A 24,016-nucleotide genomic window follows, 5' to 3' on the forward strand; every position below is an offset into this window, starting at 1 on the left:
GCCTACATTCCCAAACTGAGGAGTTCACACTTTTATTCAAGGCCAGGGAATGCTTATGGGAGTGCTGATGGAGTTTGCGCAGGGGGAGAATGGAGTCAAGGCTGATGCTTTAGAAGGCCACTGAAGCAGAAGTGGGAAGGACAGCCTGAAAGGGAGACAGAAATTCTGGGCCACAAGACAACTGAGGGATCCCTGGGGCCACCGGGGTGAGCACGAGCCCTGAAACTGAACAAAAGTTTTACACACCTGAAGTATCAATTTGCTTTATTCTTTTCACGTAATTCTCCTCTTCAGGTAAACTGTCACTCATTTTCCGTCTTCTGTTAACTAAAGATAAAACAAATGATCTTTCATTTCTTGATTTCATCTTCACCCTTTTCCCTTCTAGATCACAAAGTCAAGATTCAGAGAGAAACAAATTACAGAATGATTCAGGAAAAGAGAAAGAAGGGGTCCCCCCCAGGCCCCAACTCAGGCAATGCTTGTGACGCTTTTGCATTAGGGCAGGAGATCAGACACTGGGCAGGATGGCAGAAGAAAATAAACCCATTGATTTGGGGTTTTTAGCACGTCATGCCCCATAGATGCCAATGGTGGTAACTTACTGTTTGTGTTGTTTTTCTGAATATTCTGGTTCTGATCATGTTGGATCCAGTCACCTGTTAAAACATTCAAAGATGAATATCTTTGGAAGGGAAAGAAAACGCATTTTGGAGAGGAACTGGGGAACTAGGAGGTGCCAGGGCAGGGGAAGTAACCACATGCTCCCAGGAGAAGAAGAGCAATCTGAGCTTGATTTGCGTTTATTGGCTTGTCGGCAGGATGTCCCGGAAAGCCACCGCTGGATTTCCATCATGGGAAGGGGGCTATCTCACATGCAGCTGGCCTTGGGCTGACTCTGCAGGAAGCAGCAAGTCATCACTGGTTCTGCACACACTGGGCCCTTCCTCAATGTCTGCTGAAGGGAGTTAAGCCATTATGGGCACCGCACTCACTCTCTGGGACATTTTCCTCATCCAGCTCTCTTCGGACTTCTCCCTGATTTCAGACCCGTTATTCCCCAAATTTAGACCACACTTTCCGACCCAGCTTCTGGATCTGATATTTCAAGTCATTCTGGATTTGACTTTTGAACTAGTTCAACTCCTAAAGTGGAATATTATACTTGAAATCCTCTCCCCCCATTTCCAAGAGCTTGTCGATTGCCTCTCAGCAGTCAGTCACCTGCTAACCGCTGGCACAGTTCCCGCTACCCAAGCTGCTTCCCTGCTGGGGCCCCTTCCTGTCCGGGCAAGGACACCATATGGTAGGTGGGTTTGGGATCTGGAACTAAGGCAGCCTTGGGAATAGACGTTCTTCCTTTCTTGAAGTTTCCCTGAAAACCAACTCCTTTGTCCATGAGAAGCCATAATCCTCAGACTGTTTTTGGCTCTCACACGGAACTGGGCAGACCATTCTATTTCAATTCAAACTTCAAATTAAACCCTTTTCTCTGGGTACATTTGATAAAAACCCCTAAAACTTTTGGAAAATCTCGATAAATGAATTGACTTTGAACAAAAAGAATAGGATAGTAACTGTTCACATCTCACTATTAAGAAATGTCCTTATCTAAGTCTTGCTATCTCCATTCCCCTCAACACCTAAAAGTGATTATCAATTGAGAAAAGAATGAAACTTCATCATTTTCCTTCGGCTGTTGCTACTATTATTATATAGGTCTGTGCCTATTATTTCCATAGAAATGGCATTGAGTGATAAAGTCATTTATTCTAAGCTTATTTTATGCAAATATGAAATAACAAGGAAGACAATACATCAACAAATGTTTAATTGATCAACGACATAAGCAAACACTGTTGATTAAAATAAGTAAAAATTCGGAATCTCCTGCTTATAAGCAAGAAGAGATTCTATATTGTTGGAGTCATTTACTATATGAATTAAGACTTGAAGACTAAGTAAAAACTAGATTATTTGCAAGGACAAAAGGGGAGTTTGTTGACTCATTATCCAGTGATTTTTTTTTTTTGTATCATATAAGGATTTAACTGTATATACAAGGACTTGAAGGAAAGGATTCTCTGAAAATCAGAATAAACAGCTTTCCAAAATGAGAGTATTTGGAAAATTAGAATGGATTTTTGTGATCATCATGACCAAGAATCTATCATCCTGACCAGGGATCATTGTTCCTTCCCTCTTTCCCATCCTAGCAAGAGGTTCCTGACTTCCTCAAACAGCCCAATCCCCTTTTCAAAGGATCTTCTCATTTTCAAGGCAAACTCCTATTTCTGTCATCTGCAACCTAATTCTGATTGCCATGTTTTAAAGATCAGAATTCTAAATATTACAGGGAAAGGTCATTAAAAGGGACAGGACCTGTCGTTCACTGGCCTAAGGAATTCCAAGTTGAGGAAAGTCCTTCTATCTATGCAGGTCAATGCCTTTTCCACAGCGTATATCTTTCGGGGGCTGCTTAGAGCACTGAGAATCAGGGCCCCACAGCCAATGTGTATTGGGGGCAGGACCTGAACCTGGGTTAACATAAGCAGAATAAGCAAACAAACCTCAGCCAACAAGAACACTCACATTCTCGGAGTTTTGCTTTCCAAACAATTTCCTCAGAATCCAGCTCAACCAAAGACAACTTGAACTCCAAAGGTTGCTCCAAAAAGACTTCGATGTAACTTTTCAACTTCAGAAGGGAACCATCGACAAATTCAATTTCCTAGAAGACAAAAGAATTTTTTAAAATCATGTTTATTGGGGCAGCTAGGTGGCGCAGTGGATAGAGCACCAGTGCTGAAGTCAGGAGGACCTGAATTCAAATGTGACCTCAAGACACTTAACACTTCCTAGCTGTGTGACCCTGGGAAAGTCACTTAACCCCCAATTGTCTCAAGGGGAAAAACCGTGCTTATTCATAGCAAACCACATCATCACTGAGGGCATTGTGTAAGGCTAGAGCCACAAATGCACCTTGGCCAAAGTGATCAAATTTTAGCAAAGTTGAGAAAAGATGCTATCAGTCAGTGCTGGAAGGGATGTTGGAAGAAAGGCCCATAAGGCTGAGCTTTACTGCTTTAACCACAGGAAAACAATTTATCCTCCTGAGAGAACTGACAACTGATCTAATTGTCCATATTCCTTTTAGCATGTCACTTTCCCACATGGTTCTCCTTTTTTTGGATCATAGACCCCTCTTTGGGAGCCTAGAAAACCTTCCAGATCTCTTCCCAGAGAATTTTAAAATATATTAAATAAAACACAAAAGATTACAATGAAAATCGATTATCTATTATGTGTGGAACAAATGAAACTACAAAAGAAACTAAAACCACGTTTGTAATGTTGTTACTGAAATATATCTATAGATATTTTTAAAATGCAAGCTCACAAGAGCCTACATGCAAATCAAATACATTTTTTCTTTTTTTTAAATTGGATTTCATGTGTCTTTTTTTCACAGAATTTGGAGAAATGCATTATGCATGATTACATATGTGTGTAACCTATGTCAAACTGCATGCTTTCTCAATGAGGGGGGAAGGAAAGGGAAGGAGAGAATTTAGAACTCAAAATTTTGGGAAAAAAAGAATATTAAAACTGTTTTATATGTAATTTACATGTAAAATAAATTATTAAATAATGTGAATTATTAATAATTAGATAATAAGAATAATTAATAACAATGAGAAATATTAAATAATGAGAAAAAAGAGAAAGCAGAGGGGAAAAAATGATGGAATATCTGGGTTTCAACCAAAAGATCGCAAGATTGTATATTTAGAGCTGAAAGGGACATTTAAAAATACATCAAATCCAAACTCTTCATTTTATGCGTATGGAACTAAGACTCAAATAAGTTAAGTAAATTGCCCAAATTCACCTAGCTTGTAAAATTTTTGAGGCAAGATTTGAACTCAAATCTTTGTGATTTCAAATTCAGCATCCCATCTATTACAAAGCATAGTATGGTGTTTTTATGGACAGATATAAATGGCAAGACAGTATACTTAAGTGGTTTCAGAACTAATTGATCGATGGAACTCCCTATCTTTCCCCTACTCCCTAACTCACCATTTTTTACTTTCTGGGACTCCATGCTCATAGGAACCTTCTTTACAGAATATTTCTAATCAGTTGCCAAAAGTGGGATCAGGGTTTCAGCCTTCTAATTTTGTGGTGCTCCTAGTGAACATCATACTATTATACACAATTCTGCATGCCATCTGAAGCACTGTGAGAAAATGTCTTTCTTATGGGGAAGTTTTGCACCTGCCCAACCTGCTGTAACCACATCCTATTTTTCTATTAGTTTATTAATCTTCCCAACCTAATTCAAATTCAGCTTTTGTAAAATGTTCAGCTTTTTTTCATGTCACGGAAGGACTTATTTATGGCAACTGGAAATATATTTGTAATCTGGATGTTCCTTACAATTCTAAGGAATAAAAAGCTAAACAGCAAGCTATGGTTCTAGATCCCCAGGTCCAAGCAGATGCTCTGTAAAGGTTAAAAAAACAAAAAGTTCCATTGTCATAGATCAAAGTATTCTGAGAACACTTTTGGAAACCAAGTGAGGGAACGTTAGTAGGGAACAGTCAAACTGTGGCTAGGAATAAAGGGAAGAAAAACCTCTTTTTATTTATTTTATTTTTTCCTGAGGCTGGGGTTAAGTGACTTGCCCAGGGTCACACAGCTAGGACGTGTTAAGTGTCTGAGGCCAGATTTGAACTCAGGTCCTCCTGAATTCAGGGCTGGTGCTCTATCCACTGCGCTACCTAGCTGCCCCCTAAAAACCTCTTTTTAAAAAAACCGCTTGTAACCTGCCATCTGGGGGTAAGGGGAAGGAGGGGAAAAATTGGAACAAAAGGTTTGGCAATTGTCGGTGCTGTAAAATTACCTATGCATATATCTGGTAAATAAAAACTATAATTAATAAAAAAAAACTTGTAGAAATGAAGAAATCTGAGGCCATTCTGGGGGGCAAATGACCTAAGAAATCAATCTCTGTGTGATTCTTGGTCAAATGGCCCAGTCAACAAAAGCTCCAAACTCCTTTTCTTCCTCCCTTCCCCAGTCCCTCCTACTTTTATCACGAAATCACAGATTTAAGCCAGAAGCCCAATCTCCTCATTTTACAGATGGAACAATTGAGTCTCAGAAAAGTTAAATGACTTACCAAAGTCATTTAACACAAATACTAAAGGGAAAACCAGAGTTCCAAACCCCAGGTTCCTGATAGAGGTAATGAATAGAATAGCCCATGGCTCTTTGTTTTTTAAAAAAAATTTTAATTTTTAATTCTTAATTCATTTGAAACTAAGTAGTTTTTTAAAGGAATTTAATTAATGTTTTTAATTTGTTAATTAATTTAAACCCTAACTAAATGGGAGAGGAAGGGTAAACCAAAAGGAGAAAGTCAGGTCTAAAATTCATTTGCTACATTTTAAAAGTCAATTCAAGAAATTAGGGATAATGGTAACAACAATAACTGCCATTTATATTAGCACTTTAAGGATTACAAAGTACTACATAAATATCTCCTTTGCGACTCAGAACACAGGAGGCAGGTTTTATTATTATCTCCATTTTACAGTTGAGGAAACTGAGGCAGAAGAATTAAGTACCTTGGCCAGCTTCACATTGGCTAGCAAATATCTGAGCCTGAAGTTGAATTCAGGTCTTCCTGACTCTAAATGCTGGTTACTTAAAAGTTCTATACTAGGCCCCAAAGAGACCCCTTCAGATTGATCATTTCCAATGTTTTATGGCACATAAAGACGTCACCAACCTCCGGGGTGATCTCGGCTTCTGGCTCACTGACCAGGCGGTATCGCTTCCCATTCTCCAGCAGTTTCAGACACACGGGAGGCTTGTCAATCTTCATGAACTTCTTGGAAGAGTGTTTGACAGCTTTGGCGATATCCTAAAGGAGAAAACAGGAATTAAGCAGGAATTCATCGGAGACAACCCCGGAAGGACATCTAAAGGAAGAACAGAGCCAATGGGCACCTGTTCCCATCACCCCAGCCTTTCCTGCTGTGGCTAGCAACACTATCCAGGAACTTAGGGACAAGGAAGCAGAGAAAGCTGCCCATTTCCTCTGGAGCTCCTCGGACCCTCACACTAAAGCCTTTGGAAGGTGTCCTTGAATGATCAGGGAAGGATTCTGTGGACAAGGTCAGGATTTCAACTCCCCTTTTTTCCAGTGGAGTTTGGAGAGAAATGCTCCAAGGGCAGGTAACGGCCATTCTGCTAGGATTCACACTATCTACCTATTCCCTGGAACACAATGGTTGCTTTTTGGAATGAGATAAAAGGATTGGGATGGAAACTCATCTTTGGCTGGCTCAAAAGGCTCTACAGCAGACAGGACAAAAAGGAAGGGACAGTCCATCCCCAGCATGGCTTGGATTTCTTTGCCTAGGTCTCTATATTTTAGTAGCTTTCCCTTTTCTAGAATATGGCGTGAATGAGCACTATTATCATTCTAATTCAATTAACTTTTTGATTTAATCTAATTCCCAAGGCAGACTAGTACTTTCTCTGCTGTACAATCCTAGAGATGTTGCCCAGAACCCTGAGGGATGACAGGGCTTCCTTGCCCAGAATCAAACAGCCAGGATGGGCCAAAGGCAGGATTTCCATTTGGGTCTTACAGATTGCTGGGATACTTCTCTGTCTCCTAGGTCAGACTGCTTCTCAGTATTTCTTCACTGCAGGCTCTCAGGATGGAAGGTGCCAGACAGAATAACAGAAAGACCTACCTTTATTTCTGGGGTCTTTCTCTACTTGTTTTGTTTTCCTCTCATACCCAGCAGAAGGGCCAGGGGGGAAAGGGTGGCTGTTGTTCAGTCATTTTAGTTAGACCTGACTCTTTGCGACCCCATTTGGGGTTTTCTTGGCAAAGACTCTGGAATGGTTTGTTATTTCCTTCTCCAGCTCATTTTGGAAACTGAGGCAAATAGAGTTAAGTGACTTGCCCGGGGTCACACAGTATCTGTAGTCATATTTGAGCTCACTCCTTCCTCACTCCAAATAGGCACTCCATTCACTGCACCACCTAACTGCCTCTTTTAGGAGGGAAGGGATGGATGAGAGTGTTATTCCAAGATGACAAATAAGGAAGTGGTTCAAGGTAGCAGCAGGGCAGCAATGGAGTCACAGCTAAGACCCAACCATGTTTCCTGAGTGCAGAGGTCAGGGCTACCTTTCCCTCTGTCTAACAGGAAAAGTCACCCTAGGAAGAAAAGGGCCCCAAACCCACAACCCCTAAAAATAACAGATGAAACGCACTTCCTTCCTCAGTGTATTTTCTTCCTTTAAAAAAACAGACCTCTCTCCCGGGGCCTCTATTCCTCACCTCAACTTCATCAAAGCTGCTTTTTAAAGCTTAAAAAAAACCCTTCTTTCCATTGTTTTTCTTAGTTAATAATAAGGAGAATACTTATTAAGCACAAAGTCACAAATTCTGAATCTGTGGCATTTCTATCTAGGCAAGTGTGCACTGTACAGCCAGGTTATCAGAGGAGATTCTCCCAAGGAAATCACTCTATAAATAAGAAGGCAGAGCTAGTTTATTTTAGCCAGATTTAAAAGGAAAAGAAAAGTTTTTAACATCTCTAACATATTAATAATTTATATGCTAATGGGGAGTTTACCTCCTTGGGTAAGTTGGGCAACTGAGCTTTGATTAAGGGCTAGACAAGCTTAATGATGTCAAGAATAGTAAAACTCTAGGAGTTCTGCCCTCTGGGCACGTGCATTCAAAAGGAGCCCCCAACACCATAAACACAAGATCCAGAAAAGTAGGAGGGAATTGTTGGGAGGGGGCCACTGTCTGGTCAGCAGAGATACAAGTGCTGAATCCAAAGGACCATATACTCTTGAAAACAACAGAACTAGGCTTTTTGTGGTTTTATTTTTAATAACTACATGCTAATTTAGTTTCTTTAAAAAAAAATTCATTGTTTGCTTTTTGTTTTCATATCACCTTCATTTTCAAATATATTCCTCCTCTTCCCTTCTCTACTTAACCACTGCCTGCCTTGGTTTCCTCAACTATGGGAGAGTGAGAGAGCAAGAGAGAGAGAGAGAGAGAGAGAGAGAGAGAGAGAGAGAGAGAGAGAGAGAGAGAGAGAGAGAGAGAGACAAAGAGACAGAAATAGAGAGACAGGGGGAGAGAGAGAGAGAGAGAGAGAGAGAGAGAGAGAGAGAGAGAGAGAGAGAGAGAGAGAGAGAGAGAGAGAATGGCAGAGTGAGAGAGAGAGAGAGCAATAGCAAGAAAGAGGGACAGAGAGTGAAAGCGAGAGAAAGAGAAAGCAAGAGAGAGCAAGAAGGAGAGAGAGAGCAATAACAAGAAAGAGGGACAGAGAGTGAAAGCGAGAGAAAGAGAAAGCAAGAGAGAGCAAGAAGGAGAGAGAGAGCAATAGCAAGAAAGAGGGACAGAGAGTGAAAGCGAGAGAAAGAGAAAGCAAGAGAGAGCAAGAAGGAGAGAGAGAGCAATAACAAGAAAGAGGGACAGAGAGTGAAAGCGAGAGAAAGAGAAAGCAAGAGAGAGCAAGAAGGAGAGAGAGAGCAATAGCAAGAAAGAGGGACAGAGAGTGAAAGCGAGAGAAAGAGAGAGACAGAGAGAGCAAGAAGGAGAGAGAGAGCAATAGCAAGAAAGAGGGACAGAGAGTGAAAGCGAGAGAAAGAGAGAGACAGAGACAGAGAGCGAGAGAGAGCAAGAGCAAGAGGGAGAGAGAGAGCAATAGCAAGAAAGAGGGACAGAGAGTGAAAGCAAGAGAAAGAGAAAGCAAGAGAGAGCAAGAAGGAGAGAGAGAGCAATAGCAAGAAAGAGGGACAGAGAGTGAAAGCGAGAGAAAGAGAGAGACAGAGAGAGCAAGAAGGAGAGAGAGAGCAATAGCAAGAAAGAGGGACAGAGAGTGAAAGCGAGAGAAAGAGAGAGAGCAAGAGAGAGCAAGAGCAAGAAGGAGAGAAAGAGCAATAGCAAGAAAGAGGGACAGAGAGTGAAAGAGAGAGAGACACAGAGAGAGAGAGAGAGAGGGGAGGAGAGAGAGAGAGAGAGAGAGAGAGCAAGAGCGAGAGAAAGAGCAATAGCAAGAAAGAGGGACAGAGAGTGAAAGAGAGAGAAAGAGAGAGACAGAGAGAGACACACAGAGAGAGAGAAAAAGAGAGAGAGAGAGCAAGAGAGCGCAAGAGCAAGAGGGAGAGAGAGAGAGTGAGAGAGAGAGAGACAGAGAGAGAGAGAGAGAGAGAGAGAGAGAGAGACAGAGAGAGAGAGAGAGAGAGAGAGAGAGAGAGAGAGAGAGAGAGAGAGAGAGAGCGCAAGAGCAAGAGGGAGAGAGAGACAGAGAGAGAGAGAGAGTGAGAGAGAGAGACAGAGAAAGAGAGAATGAGAGAGAGAGAGAGAGACAGAGAGAGAGAGAGACAGAGAGAATGAGAGAGAGAGAGAGAGAGAGAGAGAGAGAGAGAGAGAGAGAGAGAGAGAGCGCAAGAGCAAGAGGGAGAGAGAGAGAGCAATAGCAAGAAAGACGGACAGAGAGTGAAAGCAAGAGAATGAGACAGAGACAGACGGAGAGGCAGAGACAGAAAGAAAGGGAGAGGAGAGAAAGGACAGCCCCTACCTCCTAAGGTTATTGTGAGCATCAAATGAGATAATATTTCTGAGGTAATTTGCAAACTTTCAAGTGCAATATAAATGCTAGTTATTACTATTATTGTTAGAATAAAGAATATTAGAGTACACAGTTCAGCAACACCAGTTAATAGCTAAGAATTTGTCAGAACATGCAACATACAGAACCCTATCTCCCCCAGTCTTTGCAAAGGAGAGATGTTGTTCTTCTCTTTAGAGACAAACTTGATCATCACAATTACCCAGTACTCAAAGTCACAATTTTAAGGAAAACCTTCTATAATTCGGATCTCTCAGGATTCCCCATTTCACTCAAACTACTGAACATTTATTTAGTGGTTTTGCTGAGATTTGTTATTAAAAAAAACTCTTTGGACAAATGTTTAACAATATTTTTAACTGCTGACTAGGTCAGAAAGGCAGAGCCTCATTTGGAACCTAAATCACCTGGCTTGGGTTGATTGCTATTGTTTTTTAATAGTCACATCATTATTTCCTGTCCTTGCCTCAGATGTCCCAAAAAGTATTTGGTTTTCAATACAAGATTTCGAAGTTTAAAAGACATACGTCTTTTTAAAGTTGTATGTATGTATTTAATGTTTGACGTATGCATCAAGACTGAGTGATGGACAGAACATATGCCCCATGGCCTGGCACCCAGTAAATAATAAGTGCCTCTTAGCATTTCACATGGCAAACCAGCAAAGAAAGCAAAGCAGGAAAAGGGCCAGTGTTAGCGGAGCTCTGGAAAGGTAAGAGGCAGTGAGGACCAGGAACGGGCCCAGCCATTCTGGAAAGCAACTTAAAATTACGCTTGTAAAAAAAAAAAAGTATATAAAATATCCATACCCCTTCCATCGAGGGTTCCCACTGCTTAGGTAGAGGCTTCTAGGAGATTAAAGACAGAAAGAAAAGTCCCCACAAACAACAAAATATTCCTAGCAAGACTTTCTGTGGTGGCAAAGAACCGGAAACAAAGTAGACGGCCATTGATTGGAGAATGGGGAGCCCAAGGATGGCAAATGAGTGTAATGAGACCTTCTTGAGCTGTAAGAAATGACAAACATGATGAATACCAAGAAGCACATGAAGACTTAAGTGAACTGATGCAAAGTGACAAGGCATAGAGAGCCAGGAAGATGGTACCCACAGTGATCGCAGCCATGGAAACAGAAAGAACAATAGACACAAAGCTTGATGCTGGGAAGCAACACTCTTGGACCCAGACAGAAGATGACTCTCTGAAGAACTGGGGGGAGGGGCGCCCATGGCTATCAAGTACTGCATCTCCCATCAGGCTTCTTTCAACAGTGCTGATGGGTTTTACTGGATTGCCCTTCCCGCTTCTTAAAATTAGGGGGGTTATTTTTACCTTCCAAATCCAATTCTTCCTTTGCAACAACAACAACAACAAAAGTCGGTTCTGCACATATATATTGTACCTAGGATATACTATAACATATTAATATGTGTGGGAATGCCTGCCATCAGGGGAGGGGGTGGAGGGAAGGAGGGGAAATTTCGGAACAGAAGTGAGTGCAAGGGATAATGTTGTAAAAAATTACCTATGCATATGCACTGTCAAAAAAAATGTTATAATTATAAAATTAATTTTAAAAAAGAATAGGCATACAAATGAATAAATATAAAATACATAAAAAATTAGGGGGGGAGGCAGCCAATGTCACAGTGGATAAAGCAACAGCCCTGGAACCAGGAAGACCTGAATTCAAATCCTGCCTCACTCAACACATCAGGTGTGTGATCCTGGGCAAGTCACTTATCCTCTAATGCCTCTCCCTTCCTCCCTCTCCCCCCCAAAAAAAATTGATATCAGGGATGTTTCTCTCTGAAGGATACAAGAGAAAAGCCACCTAATGCAAAAGCAAAAATAGGAATAAAAATCTATTTCAAAAAAAGCAATAGTGAATAAGAAGAATTCATAGAAGTATAGGAAGATTTGTACGAACTAAAGCAAAACTAGATAGGCAGAATTAAAAATTGTGTATGTGACTAGAATCAACTAAATGGAAAGAATAAACCAAGGGGACAGCTAGGTGGTGGAGTGGAGTGGAGGACCTAAAGTCAGAGGGGCCTGAGTTCAAATCTAATCTCAAACACTTAACACTTCCTAGCTGTGTGACCCTGGGCAAGTCACTTAACCCCAATTGCCTCAGCAAAAAAAAACAAACAAACAAAAGAATAAACCAAATGACACAGAATGTTTATAATGAGAATAAAGAACTGAGGCCCTGAGGAGGAACTGAGCAGCATGCCTTCCTCCCCACCTTACAAAGGGGCATTGAAGAATTTTGGAACAGAAGACACTTATTTTCTCAAATCTGACGCCATCGCCAAGAATGTAGTCTGAGATGCTCAAGCCCCCGGCACCGAGGACTGAATTACCGATTGTGCTGCTGAGCTGGCTTTTTTTAAATTTCTATTTTTAATTCCTGTTAAAAGAATAGACCTAAGGGTAGGAGAAAGGAAAAGAAAAATCTGATGAACAGACTTAAGCAAGAGACTGGCCCAGAGCATCCCACACAGGCAGCTTTCAATGAATACTGGCTATGTATTCCGTCTGTTCTGTTTCCATTCTCTCCATATACGCACCTACTCTCAGAATGGCACCCACAAGGATAACAGTCAAGGCGATTCCAGGAGGAGGCAGCCCCTCCACACTGCTTTCAACAGGCAGCAGCTCTCTGGAGGGCTCACTCACCCTGCTATAGGGGCAGAGAGTGGAGCACCCCCCTCTCATCTTCCCTTTGTTGATTAAAGCTCCAGGGCAGCTCCGTGGTACAGTGGATCGAACACTGAAGTCAGGAGGACCCGAGTTCAGACATTTAACACTTCTTAGCTGTGTGATCCTGGGCAAGTCACTTAACCCCGATTGTCTCAACAAAAAAAAAAAAAAAAAAAAAGAAGCAGCAGCAGCAGCCTCCAATTCAGGGTGAACTGAATGGAGATGGACAGTTTCCCATCTAAGTCCTATGTCATCCCAGTCCCCCCATCCAAGAACAATGGCTGTGATGTCTCAACAAGAAACAGATGAGAAAGTCGGACTCCCGTCCCTGGAATACACCAAACTGTCCCCAAAGCCATGGGTTGACTCCTTATGAACCCAATGTAACTGCTTTTTGCAGTCTTTAAGTTACTATGAGTAACTATATTTCATTTCTAAACACAAGAAATGGCTTATACTCAAAAGCCTACCTGCCCCATACAGGCTCCCTTCACTATAATAATTGTTATTGAGTCATTTTTCAATTGTCTCTGGCTTTTTGTGACCCCATTTGGGGTTTTCTTGGCAAGATACTGGACTGACTTGCCATTTTCTTCTCTGGTTCATTTTACAGATGAGAAAACTGAGGCAAATAAGGTGAAGTAAATCTGCACCTTTGTACAGATGATGCCCTGGCCAGAAATGGACTATTCATAATGAGCAACACGCATTTACGTTCTCGCTAGCCTCAGGCCTCTGGGACTCACTTAGGTTGCAAAGCATAGTTAGAAACTCTCAGTGGATTCCAGAGCTCCCACTCATGGCTGGAGAGTCTAGAGTGGGGAGACCGGGGCTGCTACTTTCCAGCTCAGTCATGGATGGCTCCTTGCTGTTGTTGATTAAAGTATCTTGATTTTGGGTTTGCTTTTTTTTTTTCTTGCCATCTTCCTCAGTGACTCAATAAATGTCACCCCTGGACTTAGCCTAGAATTCACCTGGCTCACTTTCCAGGAGTCTAGCCATGCCCAAACCGGCCCAGGCTTAGGGGAAAGGCCTTTTCCTCCATCACTGAATTCCCCTAAGCAAACTCTGGTTCCCTAAGCCTAAGGACTAAAGGGCTCTGTACTTAGGCACTCACCCTTTTCCCCTCAGAGATCGAAGTATCAGGAGCCTCGACTCAATCAAGCTGAACTTCACAGGAGCATCTAAAAGCTAAAAGGGGCGCATGAACGCCAAGGAGAACGGAACTCTGAAGACGCTTTAAATGGCCTTACCCTGATGAAGGAGTCGTTATTCGTAGCAACATAGACGCGGAAGGACAAGGACGGATGGCTGTCGATGACTTTGTACAGAATCACCGCCCCGTGGTGCTGCACGGTCTCCTGGGCCTGGATGACTGGCCCAACCGGAGAAAGGGAGCTCACGTGCCACTTGACGTGGGTGTTGGAGTGATCTACGGTGGATTCAAGAGCGGGGCCAGACTTCGTGATGTGGAACACCTTGAACGTCATCAGGGACTCGTGGTCTGTAAAGAGGGGCAAAGATGCTATTAAGCTGCTGGCCTGCCATGGAAATAAGCCCCTTCTAAGCTGGTACAGAAGGCCTGAGTATACTTACGGCCCAAACAGAGGGAATGTGGAAACTGGATGGAGACGAGGATGGCGGGGTCACATTTGACGTCAAATAAGGGCCCGCCGACGACCCACGGCTTAACCACCAAGTCGGCGTATTTGCTCCAGGACAAAACTGAGTACTTGATGTCAGTCTTCTTGTTGACTTCAAAAATTAGGCCGGTCCGGGCACACTGGTAGGTTCCCTCACAGTCTACCTTCAACCTGCATTAGACACTTTATATTAACAGTGAGTTAGTTTAAAACTGTCTCTATTCAGTAATGAACTGAACCAGCTACACCCAGCGAGAGAACTCTGGGAGGTGACTATGAACCACTACATAGAATTCCCAGTCCCTCTGTTTTTGTCCACCTGCATTTTTTACTTCCTTCACAGGTTAATTGTACACTGTTTCAATGTCCAATTCTTTTTGTACAGCAAAACAACTGTTTGGACATGTATACATATGTTGTATTTAATTTGTACTTTAATGTATTTAACATGTATTGGTGAACCTGCCATCTGGGGGAGAGGAGGGGAAAAATTAGAACAAAAGGTTTGGCAATTGTCAATGTTGTAAAATTACCCATGTATATATCTTGTAAATAAAAACTATTATTATTAAAAAATAATAATAAAATATACCTAAAGAAAAAAAAAGAAATTAAAAAAAACTGTCTCTTATTCATGGAAAAAATGACTTAAAAGCTATTTAAATTTTTAATTTACTTCAAGGACCAAGGATGGTCTCATTAGAATTCATTTCCTCATTTCAAAGTGTCTATTCGAGGCAGTACAAGGTAGAAAGGCAGCCTCAGAGTCAGAGAGCCTTGAGTTCAAGTCCTCCTTCTGAAACATGTTGTTGTATGACCTTAAGCCCAACCTCTGAGCAACCCCAGGTGATACCCCAAGACCACACGCCGTCTACCTGGATCTAATCTGCACTTGCTATGGGGGTTCTTTACATCAATTAAATCATGGTCTGTACATCCCAAAAAGTCAGACAGTCAATCAACAAGCATTTACTAAGTGTTTTTGATGTCAGGCACTTATTAAGTGATGGGGAAGCAAAGAAAGATTAAAAAAATAAATATTCATTGCTCTTGCTCATGGAGGAGACGACAAGCAAACAACTATGCTATATCCAAGAGAAACTGGAAATAATCACAGAAAAAGTGCCTGTTTTGGTGAATGGGAAAGGCACTAAAATCATGAAGTCTTGGTCCCTGCCCTCACACGAGGGGCAGTCTAGCAGGGGAGTAGACGATCTGGGAGGAATAAATAAGATCTGGACCTCAAATGTAATCACTGGGCTAAATTCCCACTGTGGAAACTCCCTCCACCACAGAAGTTCTTAAGCTTCATTTGTCTCATGGCCCCCTGTGATCACATGGTGAGGCAAATGGATCCCTCCCAGACTGTTAGACAGCTAATTAAAAACAAAATAAATAGGGGTAGAGAGGAAAACGAATGCACGGAAAGAGTTGTCAAATACAGATGTGTACATACATACGCACATATAACTACACACTATAATCATGCACAGACACGTGTGTTCATATGCACTTACATACTGACACGCATGTGCCCGTGACTAAGTATGCTGTCACGGGGCACCCATGTGAATGAACTTGCCCTCACAGGCACATGCACATACAAATACATGAGGACACAAGCACATGTGCACAGAGACACAATACACCAGCATCTACACACCCACACGTGCGTGCACATGTACATGCTTGCGCAAATACGCATACAATCACAGACAGGCGGACAACAAGGATTCCGGGTTAAGAACCAAGCCCCGCCACATGATTCAGACGGACAGCTGTTCTTCCTTCTGATCTCAGAGCAGTGCCCGGTGACACCGAGGGTCACACAGAACGTGCCAGAGGCAGGCAAGGACTGGGCTCAAACAGAGAGGATCCTTACTCCAAGCCCTCTGTTTCCTGGGTCATTGGGTCACCTCCCAAGCAGGCATAGAATAACAAAGCAAATATCCAGCTGTCGAGTAATTAGCAAGCGGATCAGGCTGGATCCAGAACAGAATGAGACTAAATGGGACAGAGAAATGGCTGCCCCAAAGAGCTACTGGAAAGGCGGAAGGAAAGCTGGCTCCAGGCTGGAGGGATCAGGGAAGGCTTTAGGGGGAAAGAGCGCTTGGGTCGGCCTTTGAGTGGGCTAGGATTTCCAAAAACAGAGACGAGAGGGAGAGGGAAGCGCCCAAAGGCCAACCTCAAGTAAGATTCACCATCCCACACGACAGAAAGGCCCCATGACAATTTGTTAACGAATCGTTGGAAACCCTCTGATCTGGGATAAGGGTAAAGTCTTTAAAAAGCATGAAGCTGCCCTAATATCACATTCAGGATCACTTACAAAAATTGTCCCCTGGAAAGCAGTCTGGGCACCACCTGCTCATTCTGCTTCTAAAGATAAAAAGATAAACACACAGGGGTCAATGATTGGCTGAGGCTCTTTGTAAAAATTTTTTAAAAATAAAATAAAAAAGCCCCTTTGATCCTGATTCCACTTACATTCTCAGTGATGCAGTGTTCACAGTGTGCAGGAGAACAGCCAAACCCTAATAATGGAGAGAAAATCGCGCTTACTTCCTGCAAATATTATTAACATTCTGTAAAATGAACCACTTGTCAAGTGGAGGCCATACCTGATGGGAAAGGAGCCAGGAGGTCCTCCTTTGTCAGGTCTTCTACTGTAAAAGGAAAGAAACAAGCTATGTAAACACTCAAGGAAAGCTTCTGTAGACTCTCTCACACCCACAATGCAATGGCAAGTCTTTATATGGACAGCCGACTAAAGCATGAGTGTCAGCAGCAGTGAGGAGTCCGAGGCACCCCAAAGGACAGAAAGGCATTTTTATGAATTCCATTGTGTATCTCGGGCAACATGGTGGAACTTCAAACTAGGGAGATCTGGCTTCAAACTTTACCCCAAACCAACCAAGTTATTTCAGTGATCCAAGCCATCCCCTATTTATTATGAGGTATCCTACGGGACTATCCATACCTGGAGTTCCCCAAAGGGAAAAAAAATTATAGGTGTGGATCAAAAATAAAAAATGTCTACATCACAACCATGAATACAAGTTAAAATATAATTTTCCAAATGGTTGCTTTTTAATAATTCCTCATTTTAACAGCAATTTATAGATACAAATAATGTATAAATACAAAACATTATAAAACCATAGATTTAGAATTGAGAGACCCTAAGAAAAATGAGCTAATTTCAGAAAAGACTGGAAAGACTAACATGAACTGATGCTAAGTGAAGTGAGCAGAACCAAGAGAGCATCGCACACAGCAGCAACAAGATTATGATCATGATCAACTGTGACAGACTTGGTTCTACTCAACAATTCAAGGCAATTCCAATAGATTTGTGATGGAGAGAACCATCCGCATCCAGAGAGAGAACTATGGGGACTGAATGGGGATCACAGCACAGTATTTTCACCTTTGTTGTTGTTGTTATTTGTTTACTTGTTTTGTTTTGGGTTTTGTCTGGTTTTTTTTTTTTCTTTTTGATCTGATTTTTTTGTGCAGCATTACAAATATGGAAATATGTTAAGAATTGCACATGTTTAATCTGTATCAGATTGCTTGCTCTCTTGAGGAAAGGGGGAGAGAAAGGGAGAAAAATCTGAAACACAAGTTTTTAGCAAAGGTGAATGTTGAAATCTATATTTGTATGTATTGGGGGGAAAAAAGTACTATTAAAAGGTTTTAAAAATGGAAGAAATCTTAAAGGTCTAGTCTAATCCCATTTTACAGAGAAGAAAACTGAGACCAAGGGATGAAGTGGTTGATCAAGGTTACAAAGGTAAGTGATAAAGCCAGTGTTTGAATCTAGGTCCTGACTACAAATATCGGTCCCTTCATTGTTCCACATTCTCCTAATTCCCCCACCTCCCAGCTTTGCTTCTGATCTCCCAGACCTTGACTCCATACCTCAGTTGCTTCCCATCCTGGAACTTCCCTCAGTGCCCGGAGCCTCCTCCCCCTGGAACAACTCTCCAGCCCCTAGCAGTCTTCTGCCATGGGATGAGCCAGCCAACCTTCAGTCTGATTTTCTGGCCTCCCTCAGAGGTACCTGACCCCCAGTTTTCCAACTCCCTTTTGCATGCTGTCATTACCACTCGCATCCCCCTTAGACTGTAAGCTCCTTAAGGCAGAATTTCTCTCTCTACTCTTGCCTGTATTTGTATCTGCCAAGCTTAGCCCAGTGCCTGGCATACAGCAGGTATTTAATAAATGCTTGTTACCTGGCCACACACTGCTACATATTTTCCACATCCATTTTCCTTGGAATCCTCAAAGCATATCCCTGAGATCTAAAGACAAGCAGGCCAAATGATCCACATTGGGGGAGATCGGGGGACCTGAGATTTAAAGCTAGAAGGAACATTGAGTGTTACCTGCTAATTTTACAAATGGGGAAACTGAGGCCCAAAGAAGTGGGAAGTCACGTAAGCTAGTAAATAGCAACATCGATTAGAAGCCAGGTCTTCTGACCCCACAGTTTCTGCCCCCCTTCTATTAGTTTTCTTTTTTTTTTTCAAAAGCAAATTTCACTTTGAGAAACTGAAAACCTTTTCCTCCTTTCTTCAGAATCAAGTTAATAGATTGAGAGCTGAAGTGCCCTAGAAACCACTTCTTTTCATTTCAGAGATCAGAAAACAGAGGCCGATTTTCCCAGTTTAAACTTGTTAACTATTTATCCCTAAGGGTAAGTCTCCCGACTCTTGGATCCAGTAACGCCAGGCTCCTGGCTGTTCCTCAGACCAGACCCTGCACCTCCTGATTGGCTGGCCCCTAGGCCTGGAATGCTCCCCCTTCTTATCCTGACTCCCAACTTCCCTGTCTTCCTTCAAATACCAAATTCCCACCTTCTGCTGAAAGCCTTTCCCAGGTCTCCATCGTCCCTCCTTCCCTGACCCCCCCCTCCAATTTATCCTGGCCCTGTCTTTTTGGCACAATCATTTGCAGGCTGTCTCCTCCCCTGGACTGAGAATTCCTTGAGATCAAGGCCCGTTTTTTGGTGTTTCTTTATATTGCACTATTTACCATAGTGTCGCACTTAGTAGGTGCTTGGTAAATCCTGGTTGACTGACTGAGTGCAATGGGGACTCGTTTTGCAGCCCAGGATTTCATATCCCCCTTTCAGAAACCACTTCCATCCATGACACTCTCTCCCTACTGCTAATCTTGTCAGATTCAACTGAAGCTTCAGTTCACTCTCATTCTAACAAGTTCTAAGGAAGAGGGATGCTCAAGGGCAGAGGGGGAGCAATCGGGGACCTCATTTTACCTTGAGAAAATGACGATTCCTCTGCAGAAGATTCAGTCTGCTCCTCACCTGTGGAGACAAGTAATCAAACCTCATTAATATTCGCCAGTGAGTGAGCCCAGCCTGCAGCACTGAGATCAGGGTAATAATCCAAGCCAGACACAGCAGCCCAGGGGCTCAGTCAGAGAAGCTGGTCAGATTGGCAGCTAATGAAAAATGGATGAGAAAGTACTTACTAAGTGCTCACTCCCATGTGCCAAGTACTGTGCTAGGTGCTAGGGGTTTGAATAGTCAAATTAGGCAGTTGCTGTTTTGGAGAAGCTCACACTGACAACATGGCAGGGCTGGTGGGAAGGTCGGCGGGTGTACGGGAGCAGCGATAGGGCGGATGGCAAGGCCCAGGAGGTTTGGGACAGTATTGGGAGGGCACTCGTGGTCTGGCGGATGTTCTCCAACTGTCCTGTGGCAGTCTGAGATCCCCTGGATTCCCTTCCTAGCTTTCATTCATAAAGAAGCACAAGCTCAATTTCCCTTAGAGATAAATGTAAATAAAGGTGGATTTTTACTCTCCCTGATCATGGACTCCCAGGTTAAGAACCCCAACAGAGAGGAGGTCAGATGGAAAGTAAGTCCCAGGGAACCTCGGGGCAGAAGGACTGTAGCTAGGTTGCAGCTTATCTAGGCTAAACAGTGTCAAGGCCACGTTCATTTTCAGCAAGGGAATGAATTATCTTGCTTCAGCGTTACTTCTTTCCCAATAGCTGTTGAGTCAACAATGGTTGGGTTGATGCCCATCTGTTTTACCTCAACATGACCTTAACTGTTCACTCCCAACCAGACTCCTTGGGGCCTTGCCAGTCGGTGCTCCTGGACCGTGACGGCTACTTCTAAAGGGGGACCTCCAAGTCACCATTCGGTCCCATCCAACCAGCAGCTAGTAAGACCCTCCCCTGGGCTCCGTGCTGGCAACACCAGCATTTGAGAAGGATGAAGGCAGAAGAAAAACCATTGGTTTTCTAGTTAATAAGAGAGCGCAGTAACATTGGAGAAGGCAATTTTAGTCAAACAATGAGATCAGAAGAGGTCAGCAGCCACATGGCAAAGCATAGAATACAAGAGGAAGAAGGGGCAGGGAGGGGATGGTGGAGTCTAAAGAAGGATGTTTAAGGATTGCTGCATTTGTGCATTATTTATAGACAGTAGGTGAGAAAGTGGATAGAGCACTAGCCTTGTAATCAGGAAGATAAATCAAGTCCAATCTCAGATCCCTACTAGTCATGTGACCCTGGACAAGTCACTTAAGCCAGTTTGCCTCAGTTTCTGTAAAATGAGCTGGTAAAGATAATGGCAAATCCCTCCAGTATCTTTGCCAAGAAAACTAGAAATGGGGTCGTGAAAGGATTGGAAATGACTCAACAATGGTATTTAAATTTAAAAAATGCATTCCTTATGATGAGAACAGAGACTTCGAAGATAAATTCTAAGTTACCTAAGAGCATTCAATGGGAATGCTGCACCAGCCCTTGTCTATGGTACCTTGCTTTGTGGCTACTTTGTGGAGGAGAAGTTCTATATTGAAAAAATCTTATACCTTGGAGATAGTACCAAACATGGCTCAAATCACATTTTGTATTACTTGTGGATTTAATTTCTTTTTGCCATTTCCTCTTTGCCCACATCAGCAGTATGTGATAGTTCACTGCAGGTAAAATAGACTATTTATTTATTTATGTGTTTGTTTGTTTGTTTGTTTGCTGAGGCAATTCCAGTTGTGACTTGCCCAGGGTCACACACCTAGGAAGTATTAAATGTCATGTCTGACAATGGATTTAAACTCAGGTCCTCCTGACTTCAGAACAGGCACCCTATCCATTGTGCCATCTAGCTGACCCAAAATAGACAATTTTTTAAAATAACTCAACCATTTCCACAAAATGCTGGACTTTGTGGATGAGTAAATGGTTTGTAAGAAATGAAAAGAATCACTACGGCTGTTCCCATCACACCCTCAAATTCACATCAGCTCATCCAATGGACCAGTAGTGGTTGATGTTTACCCACATCCTTCCCCCCCAACTGCCTGGTTCGTTCCCCAGCTTGTTCTAAATCTTAGCCTCCAATAATCTCCCTGTCCAGCAGCCAATGTCCTGTTCTCTTAGTTTCCTAAGAATCACAGACTTTGAGGCCAGGAAAGATCTCTGAAGTCAAAATCCAACCTTCACATTTTACCTCTGAGGACCCTGAGGGTCAGAGAGATTAAGGATCCAAGATCACAGAGATATTAAGTGGCAAAGCTCGGATCAGAACTCGGGTTCTCTAATTTCAGATTCCATATTCTTTCCACTCATTGCATGGTTCCTGGGGACGATCTAATGTTTTCCCTCAACAAGAACACACTGACTCATTACTAGAATGAGAATCTCCTTCTAAGTACTCTCTTAGGTGTGTCAAGAGCATAACAGAATAGCTACCTAGTCCTTTATACATTACAGAGTGCCTCATTGAATGCAACTTCCAATGACAATGGAGGGCAAGCAGAACAAGTATTATTTGTCCCATTTTCAGAAAGAGAGGCTCAGTGGCTTTCTCCAGGTCATCCAGGTAGGACCACAGATTCAGGGCTAGGAGGGACCTCTTGCTTTGAACCCGGGCTCTGACTCCCCATCCAGTACTCTTTCTAGTGCTTGCTGCCTCTCAAGATGGCGGCCATTGGTAAGATACCAATTGATAAGATATGTCATCAATATGGGGAATTCCCAGAAGAGGAAACTCACTCTGCCAATGGAGGTCTCTTACTATTGATGCTTTCACAGGCTTGGAGACTTACCTTCATTAAACAGCTTGCCCAGAACTTCTTCCAATATGTGTCAGAGGTAGGATTTTAATCCTGGGTTTTCTGACCTGTGACTTCTAGTCACAATACCACAGAACAGACTTAATAAGTGCTTTCTGATGGATTATGTCAAAATATCTCATCATCATCCATCTCCAATTCTTTCCCAGGCAGATTTTTCTAGCTGTGCTCTCAGCCTTGCCTCCACCTGGCCCTTCCTACAAGCAATCACTTCCTCTCTCTCCTGAATTCCTTTTCCTCTTCCTGCAAAAATATTCTCTTCTATCATTTTCTGCCATCCGGAAAAAAAGCTTCCCTTCACTCCGCCACCCCCTCTCATCTCTGGGGAATAACAGAAAAAAGGAGTTACCCATTGAGGAGACTCCATATTCCTCTATCGAAGGGCAAAGCAAAGAATGAAAGGTAACCAAGTCACGATCCTCAAATTATGGGCTCCTTTTAACCTTTAGAGAGGAGGCAACCAGATAGGGTGGTGAACAGAGCAAGAGCCTGGAGTTCAAGTCTGACTTTAGCTGTATGACTTTAGGCAAATCACTGCCTCAGTTTCCTCAACTGTAAAATGGGAACAATAATAACACCTCCGTCCTTAGCTTGCTGTGAAAACCAAATGAGACCCTTGGAAAGCGATTAGCAGAGCGACTGGCACAAAACAGGTGCTTAATGAATCTTTTATTCCTTCCCTGACCTTCCTGGATGACGGTTCAGGGCACTGGCCGCAGGCCTGTGATAGAAGGCATCCAGAAGGAAATTTCTAATGAAGAAGACTAGTAGCTCATCCCAGCTAAGCAGCTTAATAGTTATGAGCTCCCTGTGGGGCCCATTCGGGCCAGAAGAATAAGGAGCAAGAGCTTTTGAAAGAGAGAAGAACTATCTCCGTATTTACTTCCCTGGTGTTTATTATGGATAAAGCATTTTAATGAGCTTCAGGAGGAGGCTGATTCCCTAGCTCCAGAGGCCGGCTGCCACACGGGGCTAAGAGCCATTTAACAGCCAGCGTGCCTGAGAGAGAGGGAGCCAAGTTAGTGGGTCTGCACCTTCTAAGATAATAGCCCTCCGAAGCCCTAAGTACATATCTGAATAACAATGGTACCTCCACACATAAGTTTCAATTTTTAAAAATAATTTTATTAAAAATATTTGAAATAATGTCATCCCATTATAATATACATAATTCATATGAAACCTAAAATATCTTATATTATGTATGAAGTACATTAAGTGATGCAAAAACAAAGAATGAAATGAAAAAAAAAAGTGAAATGATTCATTTAAGCCAGTATAATGCAAGATGAACTAGAAAACCTTAAACTTGAAGAGTTCCCAGGTTTCTACTTATTTTTAATAGTGAAAAAAAATACAGTACATTTACTTGACTCTTTACTCTCTACAAAAGAAAAACGTCCTAATTAGTTTCAGAATGACACTGAGCATGAAACAAACATGGGCTGCTAGGAACGCAGGCCAATAAAAACAGAGGTTTATCCGTTCCCATAGCAACCACTTCCTATCATTCTTCATCACATCATCCTGTTTTGCCACTTTCATTTGCCAATTATAAACCTATGTGCTCCGTGAGCCCCTGGAGCGACTTCTCTTCCCCAAGGTCCTGCCCAGTTGTCAAAGTGCCCATGACAACTATCTCCCGGTTGTTAAGCCCGCTGGGTATGACTCTGGTTTAAAAAGAAATGGCATGTCCACTTATTGTGAACAACTACAGTAAAACATGGCATCCATCAGACTGGTCGGGATCAAGTGAGAGGCACAATCACTTTTGAATAGCAGACAGCCGAGCATTCCTGGCTCTTGAAAGATTACATACAGTCACCTGACTAAGTCATTTGAATGATTAAGAATAATTGAT

At 42.5% G+C, this 24,016-nt stretch overlaps 1 protein-coding gene across 2 annotated transcripts in view; it reads right to left on the bottom strand.

Moving 5' to 3' along the window:
• The window catches only part of CARD8 (caspase recruitment domain family member 8), a 56,609-nt gene that overhangs the window by 10,249 nt on the left and 22,344 nt on the right, over window positions 1–24,016 (bottom strand). For both annotated transcript variants that reach the window (XM_074298096.1, XM_074298095.1), the window contains exons 6-15: window positions 19,323–19,370; window positions 16,660–16,704; window positions 16,526–16,572; window positions 16,368–16,417; window positions 13,992–14,209; window positions 13,649–13,899; window positions 5,801–5,935; window positions 2,593–2,731; window positions 606–659; window positions 247–327 (exon numbers count right to left, since the gene is read on the bottom strand). In XM_074298096.1, the coding sequence (XP_074154197.1) occupies window positions 247–327; window positions 606–659; window positions 2,593–2,731; window positions 5,801–5,935; window positions 13,649–13,899; window positions 13,992–14,209; window positions 16,368–16,417; window positions 16,526–16,572; window positions 16,660–16,704; window positions 19,323–19,370 (1,068 nt within the window). The remainder of the gene's footprint in view (window positions 1–246; window positions 328–605; window positions 660–2,592; window positions 2,732–5,800; window positions 5,936–13,648; window positions 13,900–13,991; window positions 14,210–16,367; window positions 16,418–16,525; window positions 16,573–16,659; window positions 16,705–19,322; window positions 19,371–24,016) is intronic.

Source organism: Sminthopsis crassicaudata, chromosome 3 (genome assembly GCF_048593235.1).
Source record: "Sminthopsis crassicaudata isolate SCR6 chromosome 3, ASM4859323v1, whole genome shotgun sequence".
NCBI lineage: Eukaryota > Metazoa > Chordata > Mammalia > Dasyuromorphia > Dasyuridae > Sminthopsis > Sminthopsis crassicaudata.